The sequence below is a fragment of the Uloborus diversus genome, chromosome 3 (assembly GCF_026930045.1).
Source record: "Uloborus diversus isolate 005 chromosome 3, Udiv.v.3.1, whole genome shotgun sequence".
Lineage (NCBI taxonomy): Eukaryota > Metazoa > Arthropoda > Arachnida > Araneae > Uloboridae > Uloborus > Uloborus diversus.
The window spans coordinates 151,703,855-151,727,758 of NC_072733.1; the positions used below are offsets into that span (position 1 = coordinate 151,703,855).

Here is a 23,904-nt window from a genome sequence, read left to right on the forward strand (position 1 = left end):
CCAAAAAATACCTTCTAAATTTCAGACATTTAGTTCAGACATTTCAGAACTGTGAAAACTGTAAAAATATTATTTTCTCTCATTAAATGAGCGTTAAGTTAGTTTTGAAAGCTGAGGATACTTAATAATAAAAAAAAATAGGAAGGAGAAAAAAACATACACTCAATTCTTTTGCTGAATCAGACATAAATATTTTATAAACTTTATAGTGTAAAAAATTTAAAAAACACCATGAATAAAAATAAGAATTTGAATTTTTATGCAATCATTTATATTCAACAATAATACTTTATACTATAGATTCATATACTGAGTATGAAGATAATTTTCACAGCAAACAATACTTAAACAAAAATATAACTAGCTGTAGAATGAAATGCTATTTTTTGTAGAAAAGAATTAGATATGAATATTTTACGTGCATTACATTTTTGGGAAATTGCATTTTAATTGAACAATTGAATTTAACGATTGAAAAGAAAATTTTGGATTTTTGCATGAACATTTATGTTAGGTCATAATAGTGTATATTATTGACTCACATCAGCTACTCAATTTATAGGTAAATTAAATTTTAATACTCTGTTACAATAAACTGCTACATTATTTCATGCTACTGTACTCATCAATTTAAGCGAAAAAAGTAAAACATGTGAAATTTTCACCCGCACTATGCAAGTCTTATTTCCTTTTTTGGTATATCCGATATGGTTGCTGCTCCCCCACAGTTACTTCAATCATGACAGTTAAAGTACATACCTTGAGTTTCCTCCTGCTATCATACCTCCATGGTATAACTAGTTTTAAAATGCATTATCTCAGAAAAAAAAAATGTGATCCTTAATTAATCTAGAAGTGATCAAGAAGTGTGCAATCAAGGGAAATTCCTGATCTTTTTAAAGTCGATATATATATATATATATGTTTCCAATTCTATTTTAATTTTCAAGGAAAAAAAGATTGCACAGATCTTGCTTCATAAGCCAACTTTCACCCAAACTGAAAATTTTGCAATGAACAGTTTTCTCGCGGAAGTTTGCATTTTTTGTTAAAAAAATTAAACCAGGTAACACTACTTATGACATGAAATTCCAATTAATTAATGTTATATTAAAAGAAAGAAACAAAACAAAAAAAAAAAACTTTAAAAGGTGATCTAACAAAACACAAATGATTATTATAAACAGTAAGCGCCACATAATGTAATCACTTTGGGATAAATATAATTTGATAACAATAACCGATTGATAATAATAGCCAAAAAGAATCCAGGATGCACAAAGTGATGATTTTTTCAATTAAGAAGCATTGATTTTTACAACTGCAACTTAAAATTACATTGAGTCAATTAAACACAGTTTAAAATTATAAATTAGCAGAATAAAATAGCTTTTTTTTTCCCATCAATTAAACCATCCGTCCGATGCTACAAAGTATTTTTTATCCATTTTAAAAGCAAGAAAAAAGTTTTTAAAGTAAAGTTTTTTCAGCAGTAACGGACTGTTTATTTGCGCATCCTTTCTCTGACATTCGTAAACCAGTTTCAAAGCAGATTCAACTTCACCATCTTTTCTAGCACGGTTCCACTTGTTTAAATTTTCATTTAGCTTCACTTTATTTTCAATCTAGTCACTTTTTTTTTAAATTTATTTTTTATTTTTTTATTTTTATAACTTACAAAGTAATGGCTGAGAAAATTTTAGTTATGCTGCTTTGACTCATCATGGTTAAATTACCAATGTGATTTAAATTATTAAGTGTTAAATCATTGTTCTTTTTCTTCATGGCTAAAATGTTTGACTGTTTAGAATGAAGTTTTTAGTGTTATTGGACAGAGAGAAATATTATTTTGCTTTACTGACAAGAAGGGAACTTGTTTTCCTGGAAGATACTTGTTAGGGTTTGCCTTTGTATTTTTGTCGATTGAGCAACAAACAGAGGGACATAAACGAAGACACTGATTACAATATCCAACTGTTTTAAACATATGTTAATATACAAGCGCTACAAGACTTTGTGATTCTGATAACATTCAGTAAAAGATGACATTAACCATGATCACATTAAGCAGCTACTGTAGTGTTTTCCCACTTAATTTGTCATTCTTTGCATGAATATTCTTAAAGAACCATTATTCTACACGAAAACCTTTAATCAATATATCTTCTCTTTCCAAAAAGAAGTTCTAAAGTGTACTTCCAGTTAGTCAGATACAAAAATTATCACAACTTAATCAGTGTTGTTAATCAGCAATATACAGAACAGTTACCGTATTACTCATATATAAGTCAAGAAATTTAGTACAGAAAATGAGATTAAATGTTGGGAGACAGATTAAAGCTCTGGGCCAATCAAATCTAAAGTGGTGCATAGGTTCAGAACTCTTATTCTTATTAAACAGAAAATATTGCGTATTACAATAAAACAAAATTCAATGTTTTTAAAAAATTGTCTCTGATATTGATGTTATGGAAAAGGGTAAAAGGAAACTACTAAGACATATGGCTGTGAGCTATAGGTTGAGATGACTTCCAAGGTCACTCAAAAAATAAATGTCACACATAAAATGAAGAAAAAATAAATCCCATTAAAATCGTTAACAGAAACATATGCGTGCAAGCTTTTTTTAACCCTTGCCAAGGAAAGCATGCAAGGTTCATTCTCCAGTGGCACTGCTTTTTTTTTTTTTTACAAAGGCAAGCTTTGTTATCGATGCATTATGGGGAAATAAGTGCAAGTTTTGCAGTCTGAAAACTTTACTTTCACAAAATAAATAAGAGAAAAAAATTAAAATACAAAATAAAGTATTCCAAATTTTTGGGAATAATTTTTCTGGCAGCAGCTTAATGCAAATGAGAGTATTTTAGAAGGGCGTACTTATACACCTGGGACAGTTTACACATTGGCTGAGCAAGGCGAATATATTTGCCCTCAGCAGATAAGGGGCTAAGCTGATTATTTTTAAGCCTTAAATGTTATCATCAACTCCCTTTCCCCATACATCCCGGAAGCATCAATAAAATACAAGTGTATATTTATTTTCTCTCTACCTAAACACATTTATGACCTAGAAGATGCTGCTCTAAATGAATGAGGTTTCAGTAGTTTGTGGTGGTTTTGAATATTTAAAATAGTTGGTATTTTATGTATTTTGGCAGAACTATATAGATTCCATTATAGATTCTGCCAATTTTCATAGCTCTTTGATACAAAAATATAATTTTTTTTTCTACTTTTTCAGAAATAACATTCAAAAACCAAACAAAAACAATTAGAAAAATCATTAAAATTTAGGATTTTCTATTGTATTGTTTTGTTTCAAAATGCAAATCCTTTACTCCTACACATTCATTTGTAACTGATCTAGTTCAAGACATCTTAAAAAAGTTAGATTTTGAAATTTCTGTATCAATATCATTGCTCCTCAGAGCAACAGTAAGATTTCTAATCACAGGAATAACAGTGAGATATCCTACTGTTGCTCTGAGGCCACAATATATAGCTTCATGCTTTATTTAGTTTCATACAGATATATGAATTTTAGTTTTCTCACTGTGTAATCTCATTTTCCCATATACATTTCTCATTTTACAAAGCATATTGTTTATGCATTTTCTTCAAGATATGACTAGGGCAGTGATATGTAGTATATAGACAGATATTTAAGTGCTGATGTTGATATTTTTGTGGACTTAAAGCACTCTGCTATAATTCTGAAATAAAAAGCCAGTGTGAAATCTTAGCTGTATTACTTAAAAACGTCCACCTTTCATACCTTTAAGGGCAAAATATCTGGATTTTAATTACAAGCGATTTGAGTTCATTGTTAAAGTAAAATGTTGTAAAGGATTGAAAAATCTAGCCAGTTGATTATTTTTCGTGATAGAACATATCTGTATTTAGTGCATTACTAATGATAATAATAAATTATAAGCTCGGTTATCCTTTCTCCTTCTTAGTGGCTTAGCTCTCATTCTATTTTATTGGCATAAAGCTCTAAATTTAATTTCACATTTTTTCAACCAAGTGAATGGTTTAAGTTCCTTTTTTTTCCTCTTGATTCCTTGCACATCAAATTGAACTTGTAAAAACTATATCAATGCTAGTTTGCAATCAACGAGTCATTAGTTTTTCATAATAGAACAAATTGCAATTCCCTCATCCAATAATGAAATAAACTTGATTCAGTGAGACTTCTCTAGAGCGACCACCCTTCGTTGCATGAAAAAGCAGTCGTTAAGAAAGGTGGTCGCTCAAAGAAGTGTCAACTTAAAATTGTCAAAAGAATTTCCCCAAAAATAATGCTGCAATTTTACAAATTTTATAAAAAAAGCAACATGAAAATTGTCTTAGCTATTTATTGAGTAATGCATCACGTAAGCACTGCTACAAACCCATTTTTAAAACTTTCTTAAAATGTGAAGAAATTTCAGATTGTTTCATATTTTTTGCTTTTTGTGTTAATACTTGTCAATCTAGAAAAATCCATCTGACTTATCTTCAAATTTTGATGTTTGAAAGTTTATCATTCTTTACAAACTTTAATTTTGTAGTTCACACCAAACTTGCTTACCTAAAGACAGAGAAACCCTAGGAAATATCAGCAGCAATATGACTTTTCACTTGACATCCTTTCCTTGCACCTGTTGCCTATCATTACACAATGTTTTAAGGTCAACTGAATGTTGATTTAATTTTCGTCGGGAAAAGTATGCAAGAAAACTTTTGAGACAAATGACCAGCATATGGTAGTTTATAGAGGGTTGAGTAGCGTTGGCTGGTCGCTTCTAGAAGACTTATTAACATTGAGAAGATAGGGGGGAAAATCAATGCTTTGGAGAATTGGTCGTTAATGGAGGTGGTTGCTTATAGAAGTTTCAATGTACTCCAAAAACTTCAACTGATTGGAAAACAAACTTCAAAAGTAACTGAAATCTTTACAGGATGCAAAAGGATTGAAATCTTAAGCAAGGCGATTTTTGGCAAAGCCCCATTTAGTGCTGGCATGTTTCCAAAAAATATGTTTTTCAGTAGAAATCATGGTGTTCGAAGATCGACGGGGAGGGGGGGGGGATAGGAGATACAAGGAAACAAAAGCTAAAAAATAAATTAAAATATAGGAATTATAGGAAAACAGTAATGTTTCCGATTTATAGGATAATTTAGGAGCAAGGCTTGTAGTTTGGTCACTCATTTACACAAGTAAGTAGTGTTGATCTAATAAATCACTTTTAAATAAAAAAAAAAAACTGCCTTCAAAAAATACACAGGAACTAAAAAGCAAAAAATAACTGATTACACTTACATTCTGTTTCCTACCCAAACATAGAACTGAAATTTATTTTACAATTAAAGTACGAAAATCAACTATACTAAACACTGAATAATAAAATAAACACTGGTTTAAATTACTATACGATGAATTTTTTTAAATACCTAACTAATTATATACGATATCTTAATTTTTAATAACCTTTTGAAGTAAGGGCCTTCTATAAACAACTACATAATGTAACTGACAACCCACCAAATCCTGAATTAAACACTAATTTAACTATACACAAAATTGGTCTTCAAAATTAAATCTACTCAGTTACGTTAGGTAGTAGTTTATAAGAGGCTCCGACTTCAAAAGGTTATTAAAAATTGAGAGATTGTATATAATTAGTTAGGTATTTAAAATAATTCATCATATAGTAATTAAAATCAATGTTTATTTTATAATTCGGTGTTTAGTTTAGTTGATTTTTGTACTGGAATTGTAAAATAAATTTTATTTCTATGTTTGGGTAGAAAATAGAATGTAAGTGTAATCAGTAATTTTTTGCTTTTTAGTACCTGGGTATTTTTTCAAGGCAGTTTTTTTTAAATTTAAAAGTAATTTATTTTTTGCTTTTTAGTGGTGTAAATAACACGGCGAGCATCTCGGAGACTTCCGACGACTGTGAAGAAAGGCTTTTTCAAATACGTAACTATGTACAAAAAAATTGTCTTCATCATTTGTTCAACTTTATCAAAGTTTGCTTTCCGAAAGCAAATGCACGAGTCACTAAAAAAAACGTAATTGCTTTAAGTTTAAATTTGTAAAATTGTAAATTTTAGAATTGTAATATTGTAAATTAATTTATGTTTCGCAATTAGTGTCATGTAACTCGTGATAAAAGTAATTTTCAAGCCTGCAAAAAAATAAATAACCCTAATTTCAAATTGAACTGGCGGCATCCTGAAATAGTAAATCCAGAATATTGGTCAAACTTCAGAAATCATACACAGTTATAATGTATATAATTAAAGAATATAAATTAAATCATGGGGGAGGGGTGTTCTGTATTCAATTCCCCCTTAATTGAACACTAAATATATTTAAAAATTGGAGTATTAAATAAAGAACTTTATATTTTAGTGCCTAAATAAAGTTATTTATTAGTAAATAAAATATTAAGGTAATTGATTCAACTATTAAAGTAGCAAAATATATTTAATTTACTGCTTTGCTACGCAGTAATAAATACATTAGTAACACCTATAATAAAAAATTACCATGTGGCGCAGCGTTGAGAAAATTAATCATCCATGTGCCGTGAGAATTAAATATCGTTCAAGAGAAAGCCAAAACCTTAGGTGTGAAAATACATCGATCACAGCAACACTATGTAACCATGACGTATGAAATTTAAAGTTCCTTTGATTTCCCCTGGGACCCCTTATCAGATCCAGACCAAATTACAATGGACAACAACAAAAAAAAAAAAAAAAAAATTCAAATCGGTCCAGTAGTGTTGGAATAATTCGAAAACACACATAAAAAGCCTCAATACGAAATCATAACCTCCTTTTTTGAAGTCGGTTAAAAACTGGTTTTCAATTAGTAGTGAAAATTTAAAAATCAGTAAGTAATATAGATCTGAAAACTAGGTTTCAATGAGTAGTGAAGATTTAAAAATCAGTAAGTAATATAGATCTGAAAATCGGGTTTCAACTAGAGTGTGTTTTTTGAGACCTTGGAAGGCATTGTCACTGGAATGGAGGGGGGAAGAAAAGAATAGGAATGTCTATAAACAGATTTGGCACCTGTTAAGCTAAAATGAATGCATTTATCTACATTATAGGAGATACAAGGGAACAGGGACTAAAAAATAGAGATATGTATAGGAATTATAGGAAAATAGGAATGTTTTTTCAAACTTATAGGATAATTTAGGAGCAAGGCTTGTTGTCTGGTCACTGTTTACACTCGTAAGTAGTGTTGATATAAAAGATGGATTTCAACGAGTAGTGAAAATTAAAAAATCAGTAAGTAATATAGATCTAAAAACCGGGTTTCCATGAGTAGTGAAAATTAGAAATCAGTAAGTAATATAGATTTAAAGACAGGGTTTCAGTGAGTGGTGAAAATTTAAAAATCAGTAAGAAATATAGATCTGAAAATCAGGTATTAACTAGAGTGGGTTGGGGAGGGGGGGACCTTGGAAGGTGTTATGTCACTGGATTGGAGGGGGGGAAGAAAGAAATTGGAATATCTAAAATGATTTTGTATCTGTTAAATTAAAATGGATAAATTTATCTACATTCAATTAATGATCTCCATTTTTTTTAAAAGTATGATGGACTGGATAAGCTGTCTGCATATGATTGGGTGTTTACTGTAATCATTGCAAAAAGGAACTATTTTAATAATTCAAAAAAAGTCTCTTAAGAGACCAGAAGGAAATAAGTAACTTTTTAGTTACCTCGGAGAATGATGTGCTCTAAAAGCTATTTGTTAAAATCAATTTTTTTGGAGAAGGTTGAACTCCAAACAAAGAAATCTGAACAGAAATTCAATGAAATAAAAATATATAATGTCTATAATTTAAAAATACCTGTTTATATCCTTCCAGTACAGATTTACAATTTTCATAACGTCTATGTAAATCAGCAAATGCAGTTTCTACATTTTGAAGATCTTCTAAAGCCTACCAAATGAGAAAATGTTAAAAACTAGTACAAAAGGTACTAAATTTATGCATAGACATAATGTATTACATGCCTGATCACGCTCTTTTAGCAATTTCTGGTTGTTGCTAGTCATTTCAACTCGTTCTTGTTCCTTTGCAGTGAGCCATAATGTAAAGATATTTAGCAGCTCCTCCAAAATTCCTCTGTGTAAAAATATTTATATTTCAAAGAAAACATGTTTCATCATCTATATACTTATGCATATATATAACATATTAAAGAGGATAAAATTAGAATACTATAAACCACAGGTCCAATGATATACATATGTATATTAGCATAGAGCTTTTTTTGAAGTATGAAAATATGATCTTCTCACCCCCTAATTTGGTTCCTTTTTATGAAAAAAAAACAGGAAAAAATTTAGGAGGATCTAACATTAATTACTGATTTATTTATTTAGAGGTAGCTCAATAATGGGAAAGTTTTTAATGTTCTTTTTAATATATATAATATTACTTCAGTTTCCCATTTTAAGTCAGACAAAACATTACTAGACTATGAAAAACTTAAAAGTTTTGACAAAAGAGATGGAGGGGATGAATCACTGACGCTTCCAAGGCTGCAAAAATAGGAGGGGCAGTGATGGCAAATGAAAAAAAAAAAAGAATTAAGTTTTTTTTTTGGTCAAAAACACAGACATGTTATTTAGCTTATTATGCATAAACAAGGAGCTCCTGCATATTGAAGAAGAGAGTTGGAAGTTTTAAGGTAGCGCTCAGCGAGCCTTCAAAAAGGGTAAAGAAACTTGGGAGCTGCGAACGATAATGCGGAGCGTAGCATGATCCTTTTATCAAAGCATTTACTAAGATGAGCACCACAAGGAAAAATAACAGAAACAGTGTCTTCCTCAAGTGGTCCAGAAGCAGTGAAAAAGTACCAAGGTTGAAAGAAAAAAAAACACTTAAAATCATTTCAGACCGAATGAGTACGATATAATACAAGGTCTGGCTATTAAATTTCCAGGACTGACATAACTGTAGGAGAGCAAAAAGCTGGAAGATGGCGCAAATGATTGCATATTGAAGAGCACTTTCTTGTGTATGTGCAGTGTAATGGCGTCATTCTAAAGTAAGGAGCTAGTAGAAAGGTGTGTTAAAACATAGCTCTCAAATTTCTGTCATCAAATTGAAAATGGAGAAAGAGTTAATATTAAATTTTGCTTAACACTGGGCAAGACAGCTGCAGAATCATACAAAATGTTGAAACAAGTTCACTTGAACTTTTGAATGGTTTGAACACTTTAGGGACGGGCGCAAAAGTGTCGATGATGATCCACACACAAGTCGGCCGCAGTCGGTACGCACGCTGGAAGCAATTGAAAAAGTTCACATTATGGTGACAACAGGAATTGAAGAGCTATGTTTAATGCGCCTTTTCATGAGAGCCACTTACCTCAGAATGGCGGCAATTGCACTGCACATATGCAAGAAAACGTCTTTCAATATGCAATCATTTGCATCCTCTGTCGGCTTTTCGTTCTCTTACAGTTACGTCAGTCTTGGAAATTAATAGCTGGACCTTGTACATTTTGTGCATTTTATTAATTTTTTATATTTTATCTGGATTTTATGGGCTTTTCATATTTTTCTGTATTTGAACTATTTTTCTTGCACTTGCTTTGTTTTCATATTTTTTGTAATTGCATAGTTTCTTTTTTAGAGACAAAAAAAATATTGAATAGCTGGTTTTTGGTCATTGCACCTCATTGTGCATTTTTGTCCTCTATATTATGAAATTTGAATGTGGTTGCGCGCGCGCGACCTCTTAATATAACTGTTGTATAATATATTCAGACATAATTGGTCTTGCCATTTAAATAACCCTCTATTGTTATCATAAATATATACGTATCAATTTTCTCATTGTTTGTCTTACTGTCCGGTAGATGGCGCCATGAGTGGGCATCAACTGTGTTTTTTCTGTGGGATATAAGAAGTAAGATCACAGAGGGTTCGTGTGGTATTTGGTGTGTGGCTGTCTTTTAACATGGTGCTCTTTTTTTCCTCATGTCCGAATAGTGTGTGTTATTTAGAATATTCACCTTACAGGTATGAAGTTAAATGTTCATCCATCCTGTTTTGCAACGTATATTGTAATTTCTTTAACTTACCAACTATTTTAGACTTTTAAATAAAAGCTTTTTATAGCAGAAGTATCTTTCCTTGTAATGTGTAATATTCACTCTGCTTAGTGTTAGACAGTATTAGAATATTGTAAAAATAAAGAATATGTTGTTTTTATTCAGTATTAGAATATGTCAGGTATCTTCGCTAATGGCGTTAGATATTCTGTACATAACAATAACTATATTTTACCAAAATTTTGCGCAAATTGTCATTGTATATAGTGGCATAAAATAGGAGGGTATGATTGACAAAACTAAAAAGATAATTAATTTTTTTCCATAGATTTCTGAGGCACACTAGTGAAACATGCAAAAATCAGAAGAAAAAAAATCATAGGTTTTAAGCTCCACACTAATATATATATTTGAAAAAATTTGAACTGAGATTAATTTAGAAGTAAAATTCATTTTTCTAAAAAAATTTTACCTTGATGCTCTATGTCCTTTGGTCATAGCAACAACTTGATTTTTCAAAACTTGCTTCTCCCTTTCCAAGAGTTTGACTTGATCACAACGTTCTTTGTCACGCTTTAACTGTTTTTCATGAAATAGAAGCTCTTGCATTTTCAAAGCTTTACTGAATTCTTCTTCAGTAAATAATTTATGCTCCTATAGTGAACAGTTTAGAGCAGAAAAATAAAATGTTATAAAGCATTGAAAATTACAATTTATGCAAAGTATTTGAAATTGTAAAAAGTAAAAGACCTGTAAAATGAAAAAACTCACAATTTTACATTTATAAATATAATTTATGAATGAAAATTTTTATAATATAAGTCAGATTTCAATAAACAAGGGTCATATTGTAGTTGAATAAAATTACAGGTATAATTTTTATAATACAGTGTAGTTTTATTTTCTAAACATTCACACAAAAAAGATAAAAAACAAGTTGAAACACAAAGGAGAAGATAATTCAAATATTGAAAGCTATGCACAACTGCTTATATGTCCAGGAAAGGATAGGCCAATCTTAAAATGATTTTTTAGAAAATGATATTCCATGTGAAATCATGCTGAGGTGTACACTTAAGGTGGCATATTTTTGCAAAACTTTTTGATGTTTAATCCATATACTTATAAAAACAGTTGCATACTTTAACCTTACTATACTAATTTGCTTCTGAAATGCAGAACTAAGAGTTTTTACTTAACGCTTAAAATTTAAAAAATGTTATGAAAACTAAGTTAAACATCTATATCACTTGATAAAATCAATGAAATGAAAGGTGTTAACACTAGAATTACAGGACAGGTCATTTTGACCCCAAACTAACTTATTTCATTAACTGCTAATCTGTATTTTCACAAAATGCATAATCTTTCCTTGTCCTTCCTAAATCATTGTGCTGTGTAATTATATAAAGTTTTCAGGAACACTAATTTTTTTTCAAAACCCAAACTAAAGGGTTACACCTAAAAGTGGTGGCAAAAATGTTTATTAAAAATGCCTCATTGTAAGAACATGAAGCATTTATGTTTTTATAAATAAAAGGGAATTTTAGCCGCTAGTTTCTGAAATGTTATTGAAGAAGCAGATTATTTTAGGGAAATTTTAAATTTAAAAATAATTTATTATAAATATCCTTAAAACTGCTGCATTCTTTAAATAAGTTGCATTTATTATAAATATGTATATTTTAAACTAATTTTCTTAAATATGTAACATTATGTAGGGAACTATGCAGATTTCTTCTCAAGGGTCATAATGACCCCAGCCATATTTCTAGGTATTTGAAGATCGACGTACTTCAAGTGTTAAAGGAATAAGTTTGAATTTTCAGAGTAATTTTCAAATGTCCCTACTTACTGTAGAAATCAAATTCAGAAGCTATAGTGAATTGTATGTGTAGATGTTAGCAAATGAACCAACTATAAAAATTTACTTTTTGCTTTTCTGAACTATAAGAAAGATGGAACTCTCTAGGACCATATATATTGTCCACTCTTTCTATAATTTATGATTCGGAAAATTCTAAAGCACCACATTTTCTTACTTGCTTGCCCTTGACAAGCAAGTATTTAAGGATTATCAAGGTACTAAATCATTGTTTCATCAAAATAGAAAAGGTATGGCCTTGATGAAAATTGAAATTAAAAATTTCTGTAATACTAATCAAAACCAGAATATAGGTCACTTTAGGTTGAGAAAGTATTAAAGTCCCTGCCAAGAAGAATTACGGAAAACATTTCTTAAATGTCATCAAACATATTATTTCTCAAAAGTGTTTTTTTTTTTTTTTGTGGTTCAGGGTTCAAGTCCTTATTTGGGCAGTCAGCATTTTACAACATTTAGAAAGCAAGCATTTTGCATACAACATCTAAGGCGTGAAAATTGAGGCAACAGGACTGTTCTCCACTTTTTTAAAATCAAGCACTATGTGTATATGAAGTGAAAAAGGGGGCTTGAAATGAGCACAAGCACTGAGACCACTGGTCTATTGTGCTATGTGTACAACAACTGTGGCAAATAACAAAAAGTAATGTTAGAGTAAAAAGCTTTTAATTAATTCACTTTTAAAAAGACAGAGTTAAAGAGAACCTTCTTTGTATAGATTTTCTTTAAATGAGTTAATAGACAAAAGTTTGCTACTGTGAATATAAATTATGCCTTTGCCTAATAAACATGTAAGAATTTATTAAACTGACAAAAAACAACATACAGATTTATTACCAAATTCAAAAGGAATGTTTATCAAATGTTATCAAGTTACAATCTGGGCTTTGAAATTGTTTTCCTTGAAAAATATCAATATGAATATGCAACCAATTTCTATTTTGATGCTTTGATGCAGTTTACAGTTGTTATTCAGTTAAGTTCCTTATTGATTGAATGATTTTTTTTTTTTTTTTGTGATTTGTGTGTGTGGGAGAGGAGGAGGGGGGGGGGGTATTAACACGTCAGTTGAGAATTTCACAAGGCCAGATAGCTCATTTCATAGAGCATTTCTTTTAACTTAACATCCTAGGCTCCTAGGGTTCAAATCCTTGAACGGATGGTAGATCTTTATAGCATTTTTAAAGCAAGTATTTTGCACAAAACACTTTAGGTGCTAAAGTTAATGCAGTGTTAATACTCTCTGCTCAAGAAAAGTAAAAGTAATGTATGCATAGAAGCATTATTATTAAAAATTCAGACTTAATGGAATCCACTTTGTGTTGAGAAATGATTCTTCTTTGTATGCTTTGATGTAGATTTTTTTCACAACTATGTTTGCAACTGTTAGAAAAAATAAGGATTTGTTGCTCCAAATATAAATGAAGCTTTTCACTAAGGAGAAGCATTTTGAGTACAAATGCTTCACATGGGTCTGCTAGTTGCAAATAAAATAGTAAATACATACATACTTAACAGAGAGGTACTGAATAATGAACTTACTTGAACACAATGGGAGCCTTGATGACTAGTACTATTTTTCTCCATCTGTACAAAAAAAAATACTCCTGAATAATATAATAATGAAAAGGTTTTTAAAAAATTAGAAAGTACAATATTTGAAATAATTCTTCTCCAGATGCAACAAGAAATAAAAACAGGTTGTCACTATCCCTAATAACAATTTATTACACGTATTTCATAAACTTTCATTATGGTTGAAAAATAAATAAATAAAAAAAAGCACCCTTCATTTATATACAGTAAACTTATGATTATATGCGGGCAGTTTATCTGTGGAGTGTATTATCTGCAACCTTTCACACTCAAAAAAAAAGGAAAGAAAATCCGCGATGTTAACTGAATGCAGATAAATATACATATTTTAACTTAGCAGTTGCATAACTTAAAAAGTGCAAAATTTATTTTTAGACATTTCTATTTTTCCCCTCTCCCTCAGAATGACAATGACATCAATGAAATCATTTGATGTGATCAATGACATCAAATGATCACCAAAACCTGAGCAGTTGAAACCTGGTTTTTAAATCTACATTTCTTTCTGATTAAGATTTACACTACTAACTGCTCAAATCTACACTACATATATATTTACTACATATTTTAGATCTACATTTCTTATGTGCATAAATGAGTGGCGGGACTAGTTTTGTTAGAAAAAATTCCTTTCCCCTATGCATCTTTGGTGCAATCTAGATAAATATTTTATAGTTAATCAGTTTGCATCACTTGTTTGGGTTTTTGTGTAATCAGTTTGCAATTGAGCAATCCTTTTTTAATTCTTTACATACATTTTTTGCATACACTGATATGGTTTTAGCTATAGTTTAAATGCATGCAAATGTTATTGATCTTGTTATGTTATTGCATAAACTAGTCCATATATGTTTTTTTAACCATTTTTCGGATTATCCACGTGGTACTGTCCCACCCTACACTACGGATAATTGGGAGTGAACTGTACTATGTAATTTATAGCTTTAGTTCATTTTCCTTGAAGAAAGGTGGAAACAAAATATGTTGACTCATGATGAGCTTTTGTTCTTCTGATTAATGTGTAAAAAAGTAAAGTAATGAAGAAGATAACTTAAAAAAAAACTTCATCAATTATACACAAGTAAACTACGGACTGAAAAAAAAAAGGAATTTACATCACCACTTGCTATCAAAGATATTTCAGAAATTAAACAATGAAATTAATTTTGGAAAACATGTTTTAATAAATACAATCTGCAGAATAAATTTTACTTCATAGCTTATAAACTTTAAAGTTCAAGAAGGATCAACCAGCGTTGCCAACCTTGGAGAAACAATTTGAGGAGAAATTTAAAATTTTGCAGAGCAATTCGGTATTTTGTATCAAAGTCAATAAAAATAACTAAAAAAACGAATTCAAAACTTTTTTATAGCTTTAATAAATCATTTTAAGCACGAGTATAAAAACGTTTATTTTAAAATTAATAAAACAGCTTTAAACACTATTTCAATCTTTGAGTATAAACATCTATAATTTCCCATATTTACTGTTTGTTGGGATAAGATAATAAAATTTAAGCATGAAAACTTTCGGCTTGGAAATGTGGAGCAAAAGAACTTCGCAGAGCAGCAGCGTTTCACCATTTTAGCGGAACGCCTTCGCAAAATGCGGAGCAGTTGGCAACCCTGATCTACATTTAGTTTAACTCACTGCACTAAAAATTATCACTATCTAGAAAAAGTTTGGCACTCCTTCATGCATAGTTATTATTCACAAAAAATAAGAATGTTTGCTTTGTAAAAATCAAAACAGTTACTTTTGATTTCCAAATATAATTGAATGGATCTGATTAAGAGCAGTAAAAAGAAAGAAAGTTAAGAATTTTTACCAGGCAACGAAAAACATTTTTTTTAAAAAATTAAAACAAAACATAACTTATTTTTGCAGCAAAATAACATTTTTGATGTAAAAAATATAGTTACTTTCTTCATGGAGAAAGAATCAATATCAATTAGGATTGGATCATCAGACAAGGCTGCAGAATCAGTCGTCATGGCTATGCTAGATTGCACCCTCTCATAATCTTTATCATTGCCACAGGCAGCATTTAAAGAGTTGCTATAATACATTAAACTACATTTAAAATTTTTAAATGTGTACAGTAAACAGCAGTTGCAAATTATATGCACTGAACTATCTGTACTAAATAATTGATGCAAATTATTCAGTGTATACATGAATACGATAACATACCTGTCACCACTTATATCTAATCCAGAATCCTGCCCTTTTTCTTGGTTGCCTAAAACACAATACTGCTATAAAAATGGGTTTTCAGTGTATATCTTACAATAAATACAATTATTTAAGTTATGCAAAATTATTCAATATCATATACTGTAAAAGTATTGTATTCTTATGTTTTATAGATTTTTTTTTCATGAAACCTTTAACAACTTTACTAAATACACAGAAATTGAATAAAAGATCAACTCATGTTTCGTACTTTAATCACAATTCAGCAAATATAAATTGGATTTTGAAAATGTAGTTAAATTGCATATGTTTATCTTTATTATGTTTAAAGTTTACATGAAAATTTATGGTTTGACTAATGCTTTTAAGTTGAGCAAAAATTTTAAAATATTCTGCTATACAATATCTATTAACTGAACACCACTGGCATTGATTTTAGTGAGGAGTGGAATACAGAATCATTGAAATCAAGAATTGTTAAATTTTATCATAAATAGCATAATAATTTAAAACATACATTTGATCATGTACCTTCTTGCATCATGGTTTAACTCTCATCCTTTGAAACCATATATTCTACCTCATAATTATTTTACCATGGTGTTACACCCACAACTCCTATTAATATTAATTAGAGGCACAGTTACGTGGGGGGGGGGGGGGTGTCAACCATGCAGAAACTTTGGTTTCAAGACTTATTACCAATCCTATAACACTCACATTGTAGGTTACAAGGGCGGACTGGCTATGTGGGCATCTGGGCAAATGCCAGAAGGGCCGGTCCCTCCGAGGGCCGCCGAACAGGTGCGAAACTTTCAGGCTTCGGCCCCAAAGGGCTACCAGTGGTAACTCGGAGAAAGGTTTTAGAGCATTGTGGTGGACCTAAAAATTTTTCGTGGGGCCGAGGTAAGGGTCAACTAGAGGCCATGTCAGCCTAGTCGGAAACACAGGGCCGCCGAGAGCCAAAGCGCGCTCTTTGTCAGTTTGACCACTGGGACCCCAGAAAACTTATCAAACTTATACTACCTCAATTCCGATCCGGACCCTTTCTAGGGCCGGGTCTCTGATTTACGACTAGGCTGACATAGCCTCTCGCCGATCCTGCAGAAACAAGGGACCTAGTTTGGAGTTCAAGCAGTAGAAATTTTACAAGTTTCATGAAGGTAGGGGTCCACCTCGACTCCCGCGGCCGTGGCCGGAGTCTCCTTTTAAACACATCTTCATACATATATGTGTATTATGTGTGTTTGTACGATGTATAGTTTTATATTTTTTTAATGAGCTTTATGACAACCTTTGCATTTATTTTATTTTATTTATTTTTTGCTGCTATTTGAGTAAAGGTTGTGTGTGGGGGAGGGGATATTTCATGTCATTTCCTCTGGGGGTTGATTTAGCACTTGTTTTATTTTTAAAAAGTAAATGCAACTTACAATTTTAATAAAACTAGAACCTCTTTTTAGTGTTGGAAATCAAAAAAAAAAAATCTCTTTCTTTCAAAGAAAAAAATTTATTTCACATCTGTGTGAGGCCTCTACTGCTTCGCTTCAGGGCAGTTTCAAAGCCGCTTTTCACGGGTAGTCGTTTGTACAATCGAGCACTTAAAACTTTCACTTTCTTGCGGGGACATGGTGTTAATCGAAGAGACGTTCCTCTTGACAAGAAAGAAAACGGTAATAAATAAGAAACAACAGGAATGGAGTAAGGTCATCGCGTAACTTACTTTTTCTTATTTAACTTGACATTCACTTGAATCATGAGTCATAAAAGCAATAAAAATCCCCTTTTTCCTATTCCCTTCGATTCATCTGAAGTACAAGATATCTTCTTTTTACGATGGTTTTTTACCAAAATACTCATTTTAAAGCGAACAGTACTAGTTAATCTTATCTAAGAATCTCACTCTCAGAAGGGATATATAGCACAGGGCCTTAGAAGCAGAACTGTGGGAAGTACACACCAATACAAAACAGCGGAAATGCCAAACTATCCTTTTTCTACAATTAAACGTCATAAAGCTGTCGACAATGTGTCTTTTCCCATTCCCTGATTTTTTCCTCTCACAGCTTGTGTTCCCCTCTAGCCTAGGGAAAAACCATCTGTTCCAATGGAATTCATCAACTGCCGATAAATTTGGCAGTCTTTTTTGCGTGTTGTGAAGAGAGAGGCTAGGTCTCAGAACGTCAGAATCATTCTCTGATCTAAAGAACTCTAGCTCATACCACTTACTTTTTTCTGCTAGTTTTGCTTTTTCTTATTTCATTCTCAGGATATTTTTTACTTCATCATGTATGACGTTAAATCAATTTTAAGATATGCAAAAAAAAAAAAACATTTCAAGCTGTATTTTGAAAGAGTGCCGAAGACTGCGAAAACGAATCCCAACAATTTTCATTTTTTTTTATCACCATGGTTAAATGCTAAAGACGTTAGCAGATAGCAGGTAAGGCATTTGTTTTTACAATTTTAACGATGTAATACAAATTTGTTGAATATTTCAATTTTTCTCATTCTTGAAGAAAAAGAAAATAAAGCAGATTCAATTTGTAGGTCGGAAGGCTACCGAATTTTTCTTTAGAAAATATAAGAGTTTTTTATTTAGAGACAAAGTTAGTTAAAATCAAATAAGAAGTTTTCAACTAAGTTTCAAAATATTTTTTTTCTCCCATACAATATTTTAACTATGCTTAAAACATCAACGTCAATAAAGTTAGAAATCAGTTATTTTTAAAGTCTATTTTTCAGTTCACGTTCTCCCTGCGGTTTGCTTCTGGTTCTTAATTGATGTCAAAACAATGAAAAATATTATTAAACTAGCTGTACCCGACGCGCTTTGCTACGCCAACAAAAAAATACATCATACTGATTTTCATGACAATCGATTGAACGGGGCAGAAGTTGCTACTCTGCAGTGCCACCTGGTGGCGAGTGGCTTCAATGAGCATATTATGCACCTTCTCCGTGGAAAAATACATATATATAGCAATTTTCATAATAATCGGTCCAGGTATCAAGTGAAGCCGTGACTATACTCAAATTTTGTACTCACGCAGTTTGCAAGATCAATCAATCGCTAAAAATATCAAATAGAAAAAGTTTTAAATCCCCCCCCTTGCATGAAAAGCCATAAAACAATAAAGAATTTATTTGTTCAAACTCAAGAAAAATGGCAACAGCTAACTTCTTATCAATGAGATCTTTCACGCGAATTAATTTCTGCAGCCGATAATTTTATTCGTATTTATCCAATGGATTGCGACTTAAATTGGAATAAAAAAGGAACTATCGATCGGATTTTTTTCGAACTGGTCTATAAACATTCCCAGTACCAAAAATAACAAACGGTGAAAGTTTCAGTCAAATCTGCCGGGTAGTTTTTGAGTTCATGGATGACATACAGACAAACATTCATTTTTATATATATATAGATTAATTATAAAGTTATATTTCCGCTTTTTTAATTGTTGCCAAAAAACCGAATAAATTCATTTAATAAATTTAAAACAAACTAGTTTCAAGGTTGAACTAATGGAAGCATGTAGTACTTGTGGGCGTTTTTAAGTTTTTTTTTTCTCTCTATAGGTACATGTTCAAAAGTGCTTTTAAATTCGAGAATAGCATACAAATCAGCAATATTCAAAAAAGATAAATAGTAAATATGACTTCTCTCTTTATGTGCAATACATTTATATTAAAACGAAAGTCAATATGTTTTAAATTTCACAAAATCACACCTCTAATAAATTTCAAAAAGTAACAACCTTAAAATTAAACGTAAAATATATTTTCAATTCTAAAGACTATTTTTAAAACCTTGGTTCGCACTAAAATGTATAAAGTAAAACAAGTATGCCTTCTTGATTGCAACACTCAAAAATTAAGTTTTTTTTAAATATATATTCATGTTAATTCTAAAGCTGCCAATAAATTAAAATTTTTTGAGAGCTGAAATAGATGGTTTTCTATACCATCCCTACATTTCTTCCCCTCTCAATTTTTAGTTTGAATTGTATTGGCTACTTCAGACTAACATTTCATAAAGATATTAAGAGCCATTATTTTGAAATTCAGACAAAAAACGGAAATTTTGGCAGTGACCATTTTTGATTTTCCTAATTTTTTTATATGTCAAAGTAGGTCATAAGACGTGAACATTCTGAAATTTTCAGCCTTCCAAAAATTTTCTTTCGCTCGTTAAAAATTCTCAAAGTTTGAGGTTTTGCAGCGCTTTTTTAGAAAAATTCTATAAGTCGCATTTCAGTGCGCTATAGCTCTTTACAGAAACACCACCTCACGGTTATGTTTATATTTATTGGTTGTGCTGTATCTAGTGATGATGACTTCATAGTTATTTTGGTTGAGGATTGTTGCTTTCTTCAGATAAGGGGTCGCAAAGTATGGATTTTATCCGTTTTCGCGCAAGTTTAACCTGCGTTATTTCCTCCAAAAAGTCACCCCCCGAAAAAAATGTGACATATATTGAAAGTTTATACTATGAAGAGAGTAAATAGCACAAAATTTGTTTGAGGTTTAATTTTTTTTTAGGAGAAAAAGGCCCTGATATTTTTTAAATTTTCAAAAATTGTGCTTTTTTGATCGCAATTAACTCAAAACAGCATCACTAGGGAAAAAACCCTTTTATATATTATGGTACCTGGCTATGTGTAAAACATCATGAAAAAGAAAACAGCATGGGATCACTTGTTTTCTAGAAAATATTTCTTTTTGTAGCTCATTTTATGCGTTTTCTCGTGCGTACAACGTGTGTCCAGTATGCAGATTAGATCTGCTAAAACTTAAAGGATGTAGTAAGAATGTATCAGGGGTCTGTCTAAGATTTTTTTACAGGATCCTATTTTTGTGAATTTAAAAAAAAAATTGTGAAAAATCAAATATTTTTGTGAAATTTCAAAGTGTTTAACCAAAACTTATCCAGCAATATAGATTAGATTTCTGGTTTGTGTACTCATTTATTAACAAATTAGTTCATGAAAGGTCCGATTTGGTCAATCAAAATTTTGTGAAGGGTCCTTTTGGCGAATCAGAATTTTGTGAAGGGTCCTTTTTAACTAATTAGAATTTTGTGAAGGGACCTTTTTAACTAATTAGATTTTTGTGAAGGGTCCTTTTTAACTAATTAGATTTTTGTGAAGGGTCCTTTTTAACTAATTAGAATTTTGTGAAAGGTCCTTTTTAACTAATAAGAATTTTGTGAAAGATCCTTTTTAACTAATTAGAATTTTGTGAAGGGTCCTTTTTAACTAATTAGATTTTTGTGAAGGGTCCTTAAAAGGACCAACATTTCCTCTGGCCATGCCCTTGTGCATATATGTATGTATAAAGACAGAGAAAAAGATTAGCACTACATTTTTCTGATTTTTACAAATTGATGGTATTTTAATTGCAGGTAAATCAGGAAACGATAAATCGATATCATAAGTGTGTATATATATATATATATATATATATATATATATATTATCGTTATTGATTTATCGTTTTATCGTATCAATCCCAAAATAATTCTTTCTTATTTATGTCCATAGCAATGGAAGAAATTTCACGAACAATATCTGCCTCACTTTCCTCTAAATGTCTATTTTTTATGTTATCTTCAAATACCTCTAAAAGACTGTCGGTTCTTGATAAATCAGTATTATTTGCTTTTTTTTTTGCTTTGTATATCGGCTAAAAGCAGCTTGAATTTGACTTTTTGTCAGATATTGTTCGGTTCTAATATTTTTATGTCTTCAATCATCTCTGTTCTCATTGCATGTTCTACTTGGTTGGGCGTCTGATTTCTCCCGGTTTTCTCACCATAAAGGAACTTTTCTTAAAGAAACTCTCGTTGTTTCATTGAAAGTCGTGTACTTTTACGAGTTGGGAGAGTCCACCCCTCACATGAGATTGACAAAATGTTTTCTTTGTTTTCTCCTTGTTGACTGATAGATGCCTGACCAAGACCATAAGAAACAGAACTCTGAACAGGTATTTGAAGATGACGTAGAAAATAGACATTTAGAGGAAAGTGAAGCAGATATTATTCTTGAAATTTTTTCCACTGTAATGGACATAAATAAGAAAAAATTATTTTGGGATTGATACGATAAATCTATATATATATATATATATTTATATGATATCGATTTATCGTTTTCTGATTTACCTGCACTTAAAATACCATCAATTTGGGAAAATCAGAAAAATAGTCTCTTTCTCTTTCTCTATACACACATACATACATTCTTACTACATCCTTTAAGTTTTAGCAGATCTAATCTGCATACTAGACACACGTTTTACGCACGAGAAAACGCATAAAATGAGCTACAAAAAAATTATTTTCTAGAAAACAAGAAGAGATCCCATGCTATTTTCTTTTTCACGATGTTTTACACATAGTCAGGTACCATAATATATAAAAGGTTTTTTTTTCCTAGTGATGCTGTTTTGAGTTAATTGCGATCAAAAAAGCACAATTTTTGAAAATTTGAAAAATATCAGGGCATTTTTCTCCTAAAAAAAATTAAACCTCAAACAAATTTTGTGCTTTTTACTCTCTTTATACTATAAACTTTCAGTATATGTTAAATATTTTTCGGGGGACTGCTTTTTGGGGGGAAATAACGCAGGTTAAACTTGTGCAAAAACGGATAAAATCCATACTTTGCGACCCCTTATCTGAAGAAAGTAACAACCCACAACCAAAATAACTATGAAGTCATCATCACTAGATAAAGTACAACCAATAAATATAAACATAATCGTGAGGTGGTGTTTCTGTAAAGAGCTAAAGCGCACTGAAATGTGACTTTTAGAATTTTTCTAAAAAAGCGCTGCAAAACCTCAAACTTTGGGAATTTTTAACGAGCGAAAGAAAATTTTTGGAAGGCTGAAAATTTCAGAATGTTCACTTCTTATGACCTACTTTGACATATAAAAAAATTAGAAACATCAAAAATGGTCACTGCCACACCTTGTCTGAACTTCAAAATAATGGCTTTTAAGATCAACTTCAAATTTTGAGTGTTGCAATCAATAAACTGTATACTTATTTTATATTAGTGCGAAACAAGCTTTTAGAAATGAATATATTTTTTATTTTATTACAGCTCTCAAACTTGAATTTTGTTTCGGTACTTTTGGTACATATGTATTTATAATTAAATGCAAATAACCTGGAAAGAAGAGCACTTATTTTTTATTTTTTAAAGTTTAATAACAAGAATTTTTATTTTAAGCACTTTACTAAATATTTTCCAAATGCATAATATAATAAAATAGCACAAAAAAGAATGTTATTTAAGCAGGGTACTTTGATGAGTGGTCACGGAAGGTCGCTGTGACCCCCCGAAAAAATAATCGTTCAGCAAATTTGGTCTGAAGATTCAAAAAATTTCGAGACATAATTGCAAAAGTGCAATTTTAAAATGTCCGAATGTCCCTTTTTATTAGATGTAAGTCTTGGTGCATACCCGTATTTTATCGATCGGCAAAACTTGGAATTCCATTCCACAAATTGAGAATCCCCCCCCCCCAAAAAAAAATTTAGTTTGGGGCACCCCTTCATTTATCAATTGGTTTTACTTGTCGAATAATACCCTTTCAAACTCTGTCATGTCTAGCATTTTATTTAATTTTTATTCTAATGAAGAATTGGATACAGGAAAAAACAAACAAAAATACCAATAGCTGAAACAAATCGAGTACTTCTGTGATGGAAAATCTAATGGAATAAACAATATTAGAGAAGCACAAAATTTAAAAGAAAAACCTGCAGGCACATATTCGGGAAAGAATGTTACATGGGTAACCGGTATGTTTTACTAGGATAACTTTAAGCAAAAAAATCTTGAAAGCTTCTCAAGTAATGGCTGTACCAGTAATACCTTCTCAGTCAAACTTAGAGCAATGAGCCATTTTGTGTTTTGCGGTGATAACTTTTTTGTTTTTAACGGGGGGTGCTGTATATAATTTTAAATTTCATCACTGTCTTCTTCACGTGAGAACCCATCATTGTAAAGTGACTAACAGGCTAACTTAAATTATTATAAATCATCCATGAACATTCATGTACAATTATTACAATGTGTGACTTTTTTTTAATTGAATTAAGCTTACTCTTTTGTACTGAAAAAGCCACTTTGT

General features: G+C 30.9%; 1 protein-coding gene across 6 annotated transcripts in view; it reads right to left on the minus strand.

The window, feature by feature from the left end:
• LOC129219189 (transforming acidic coiled-coil-containing protein 3-like) overlaps positions 1-23,904 on the minus strand; it is a 78,392-nt gene that overhangs the window by 11,709 nt on the left and 42,779 nt on the right. For all 6 annotated transcript variants that reach the window (XM_054853513.1, XM_054853515.1, XM_054853514.1 and 3 more), the window contains exons 6-11: positions 15,754-15,802; positions 15,483-15,618; positions 13,506-13,550; positions 10,554-10,735; positions 8,030-8,141; positions 7,863-7,955 (exon numbers count right to left, since the gene is read on the minus strand). In XM_054853513.1, coding sequence (XP_054709488.1) covers positions 7,863-7,955; positions 8,030-8,141; positions 10,554-10,735; positions 13,506-13,550; positions 15,483-15,618; positions 15,754-15,802 — 617 coding nt within the window. The remainder of the gene's footprint in view (positions 1-7,862; positions 7,956-8,029; positions 8,142-10,553; positions 10,736-13,505; positions 13,551-15,482; positions 15,619-15,753; positions 15,803-23,904) is intronic.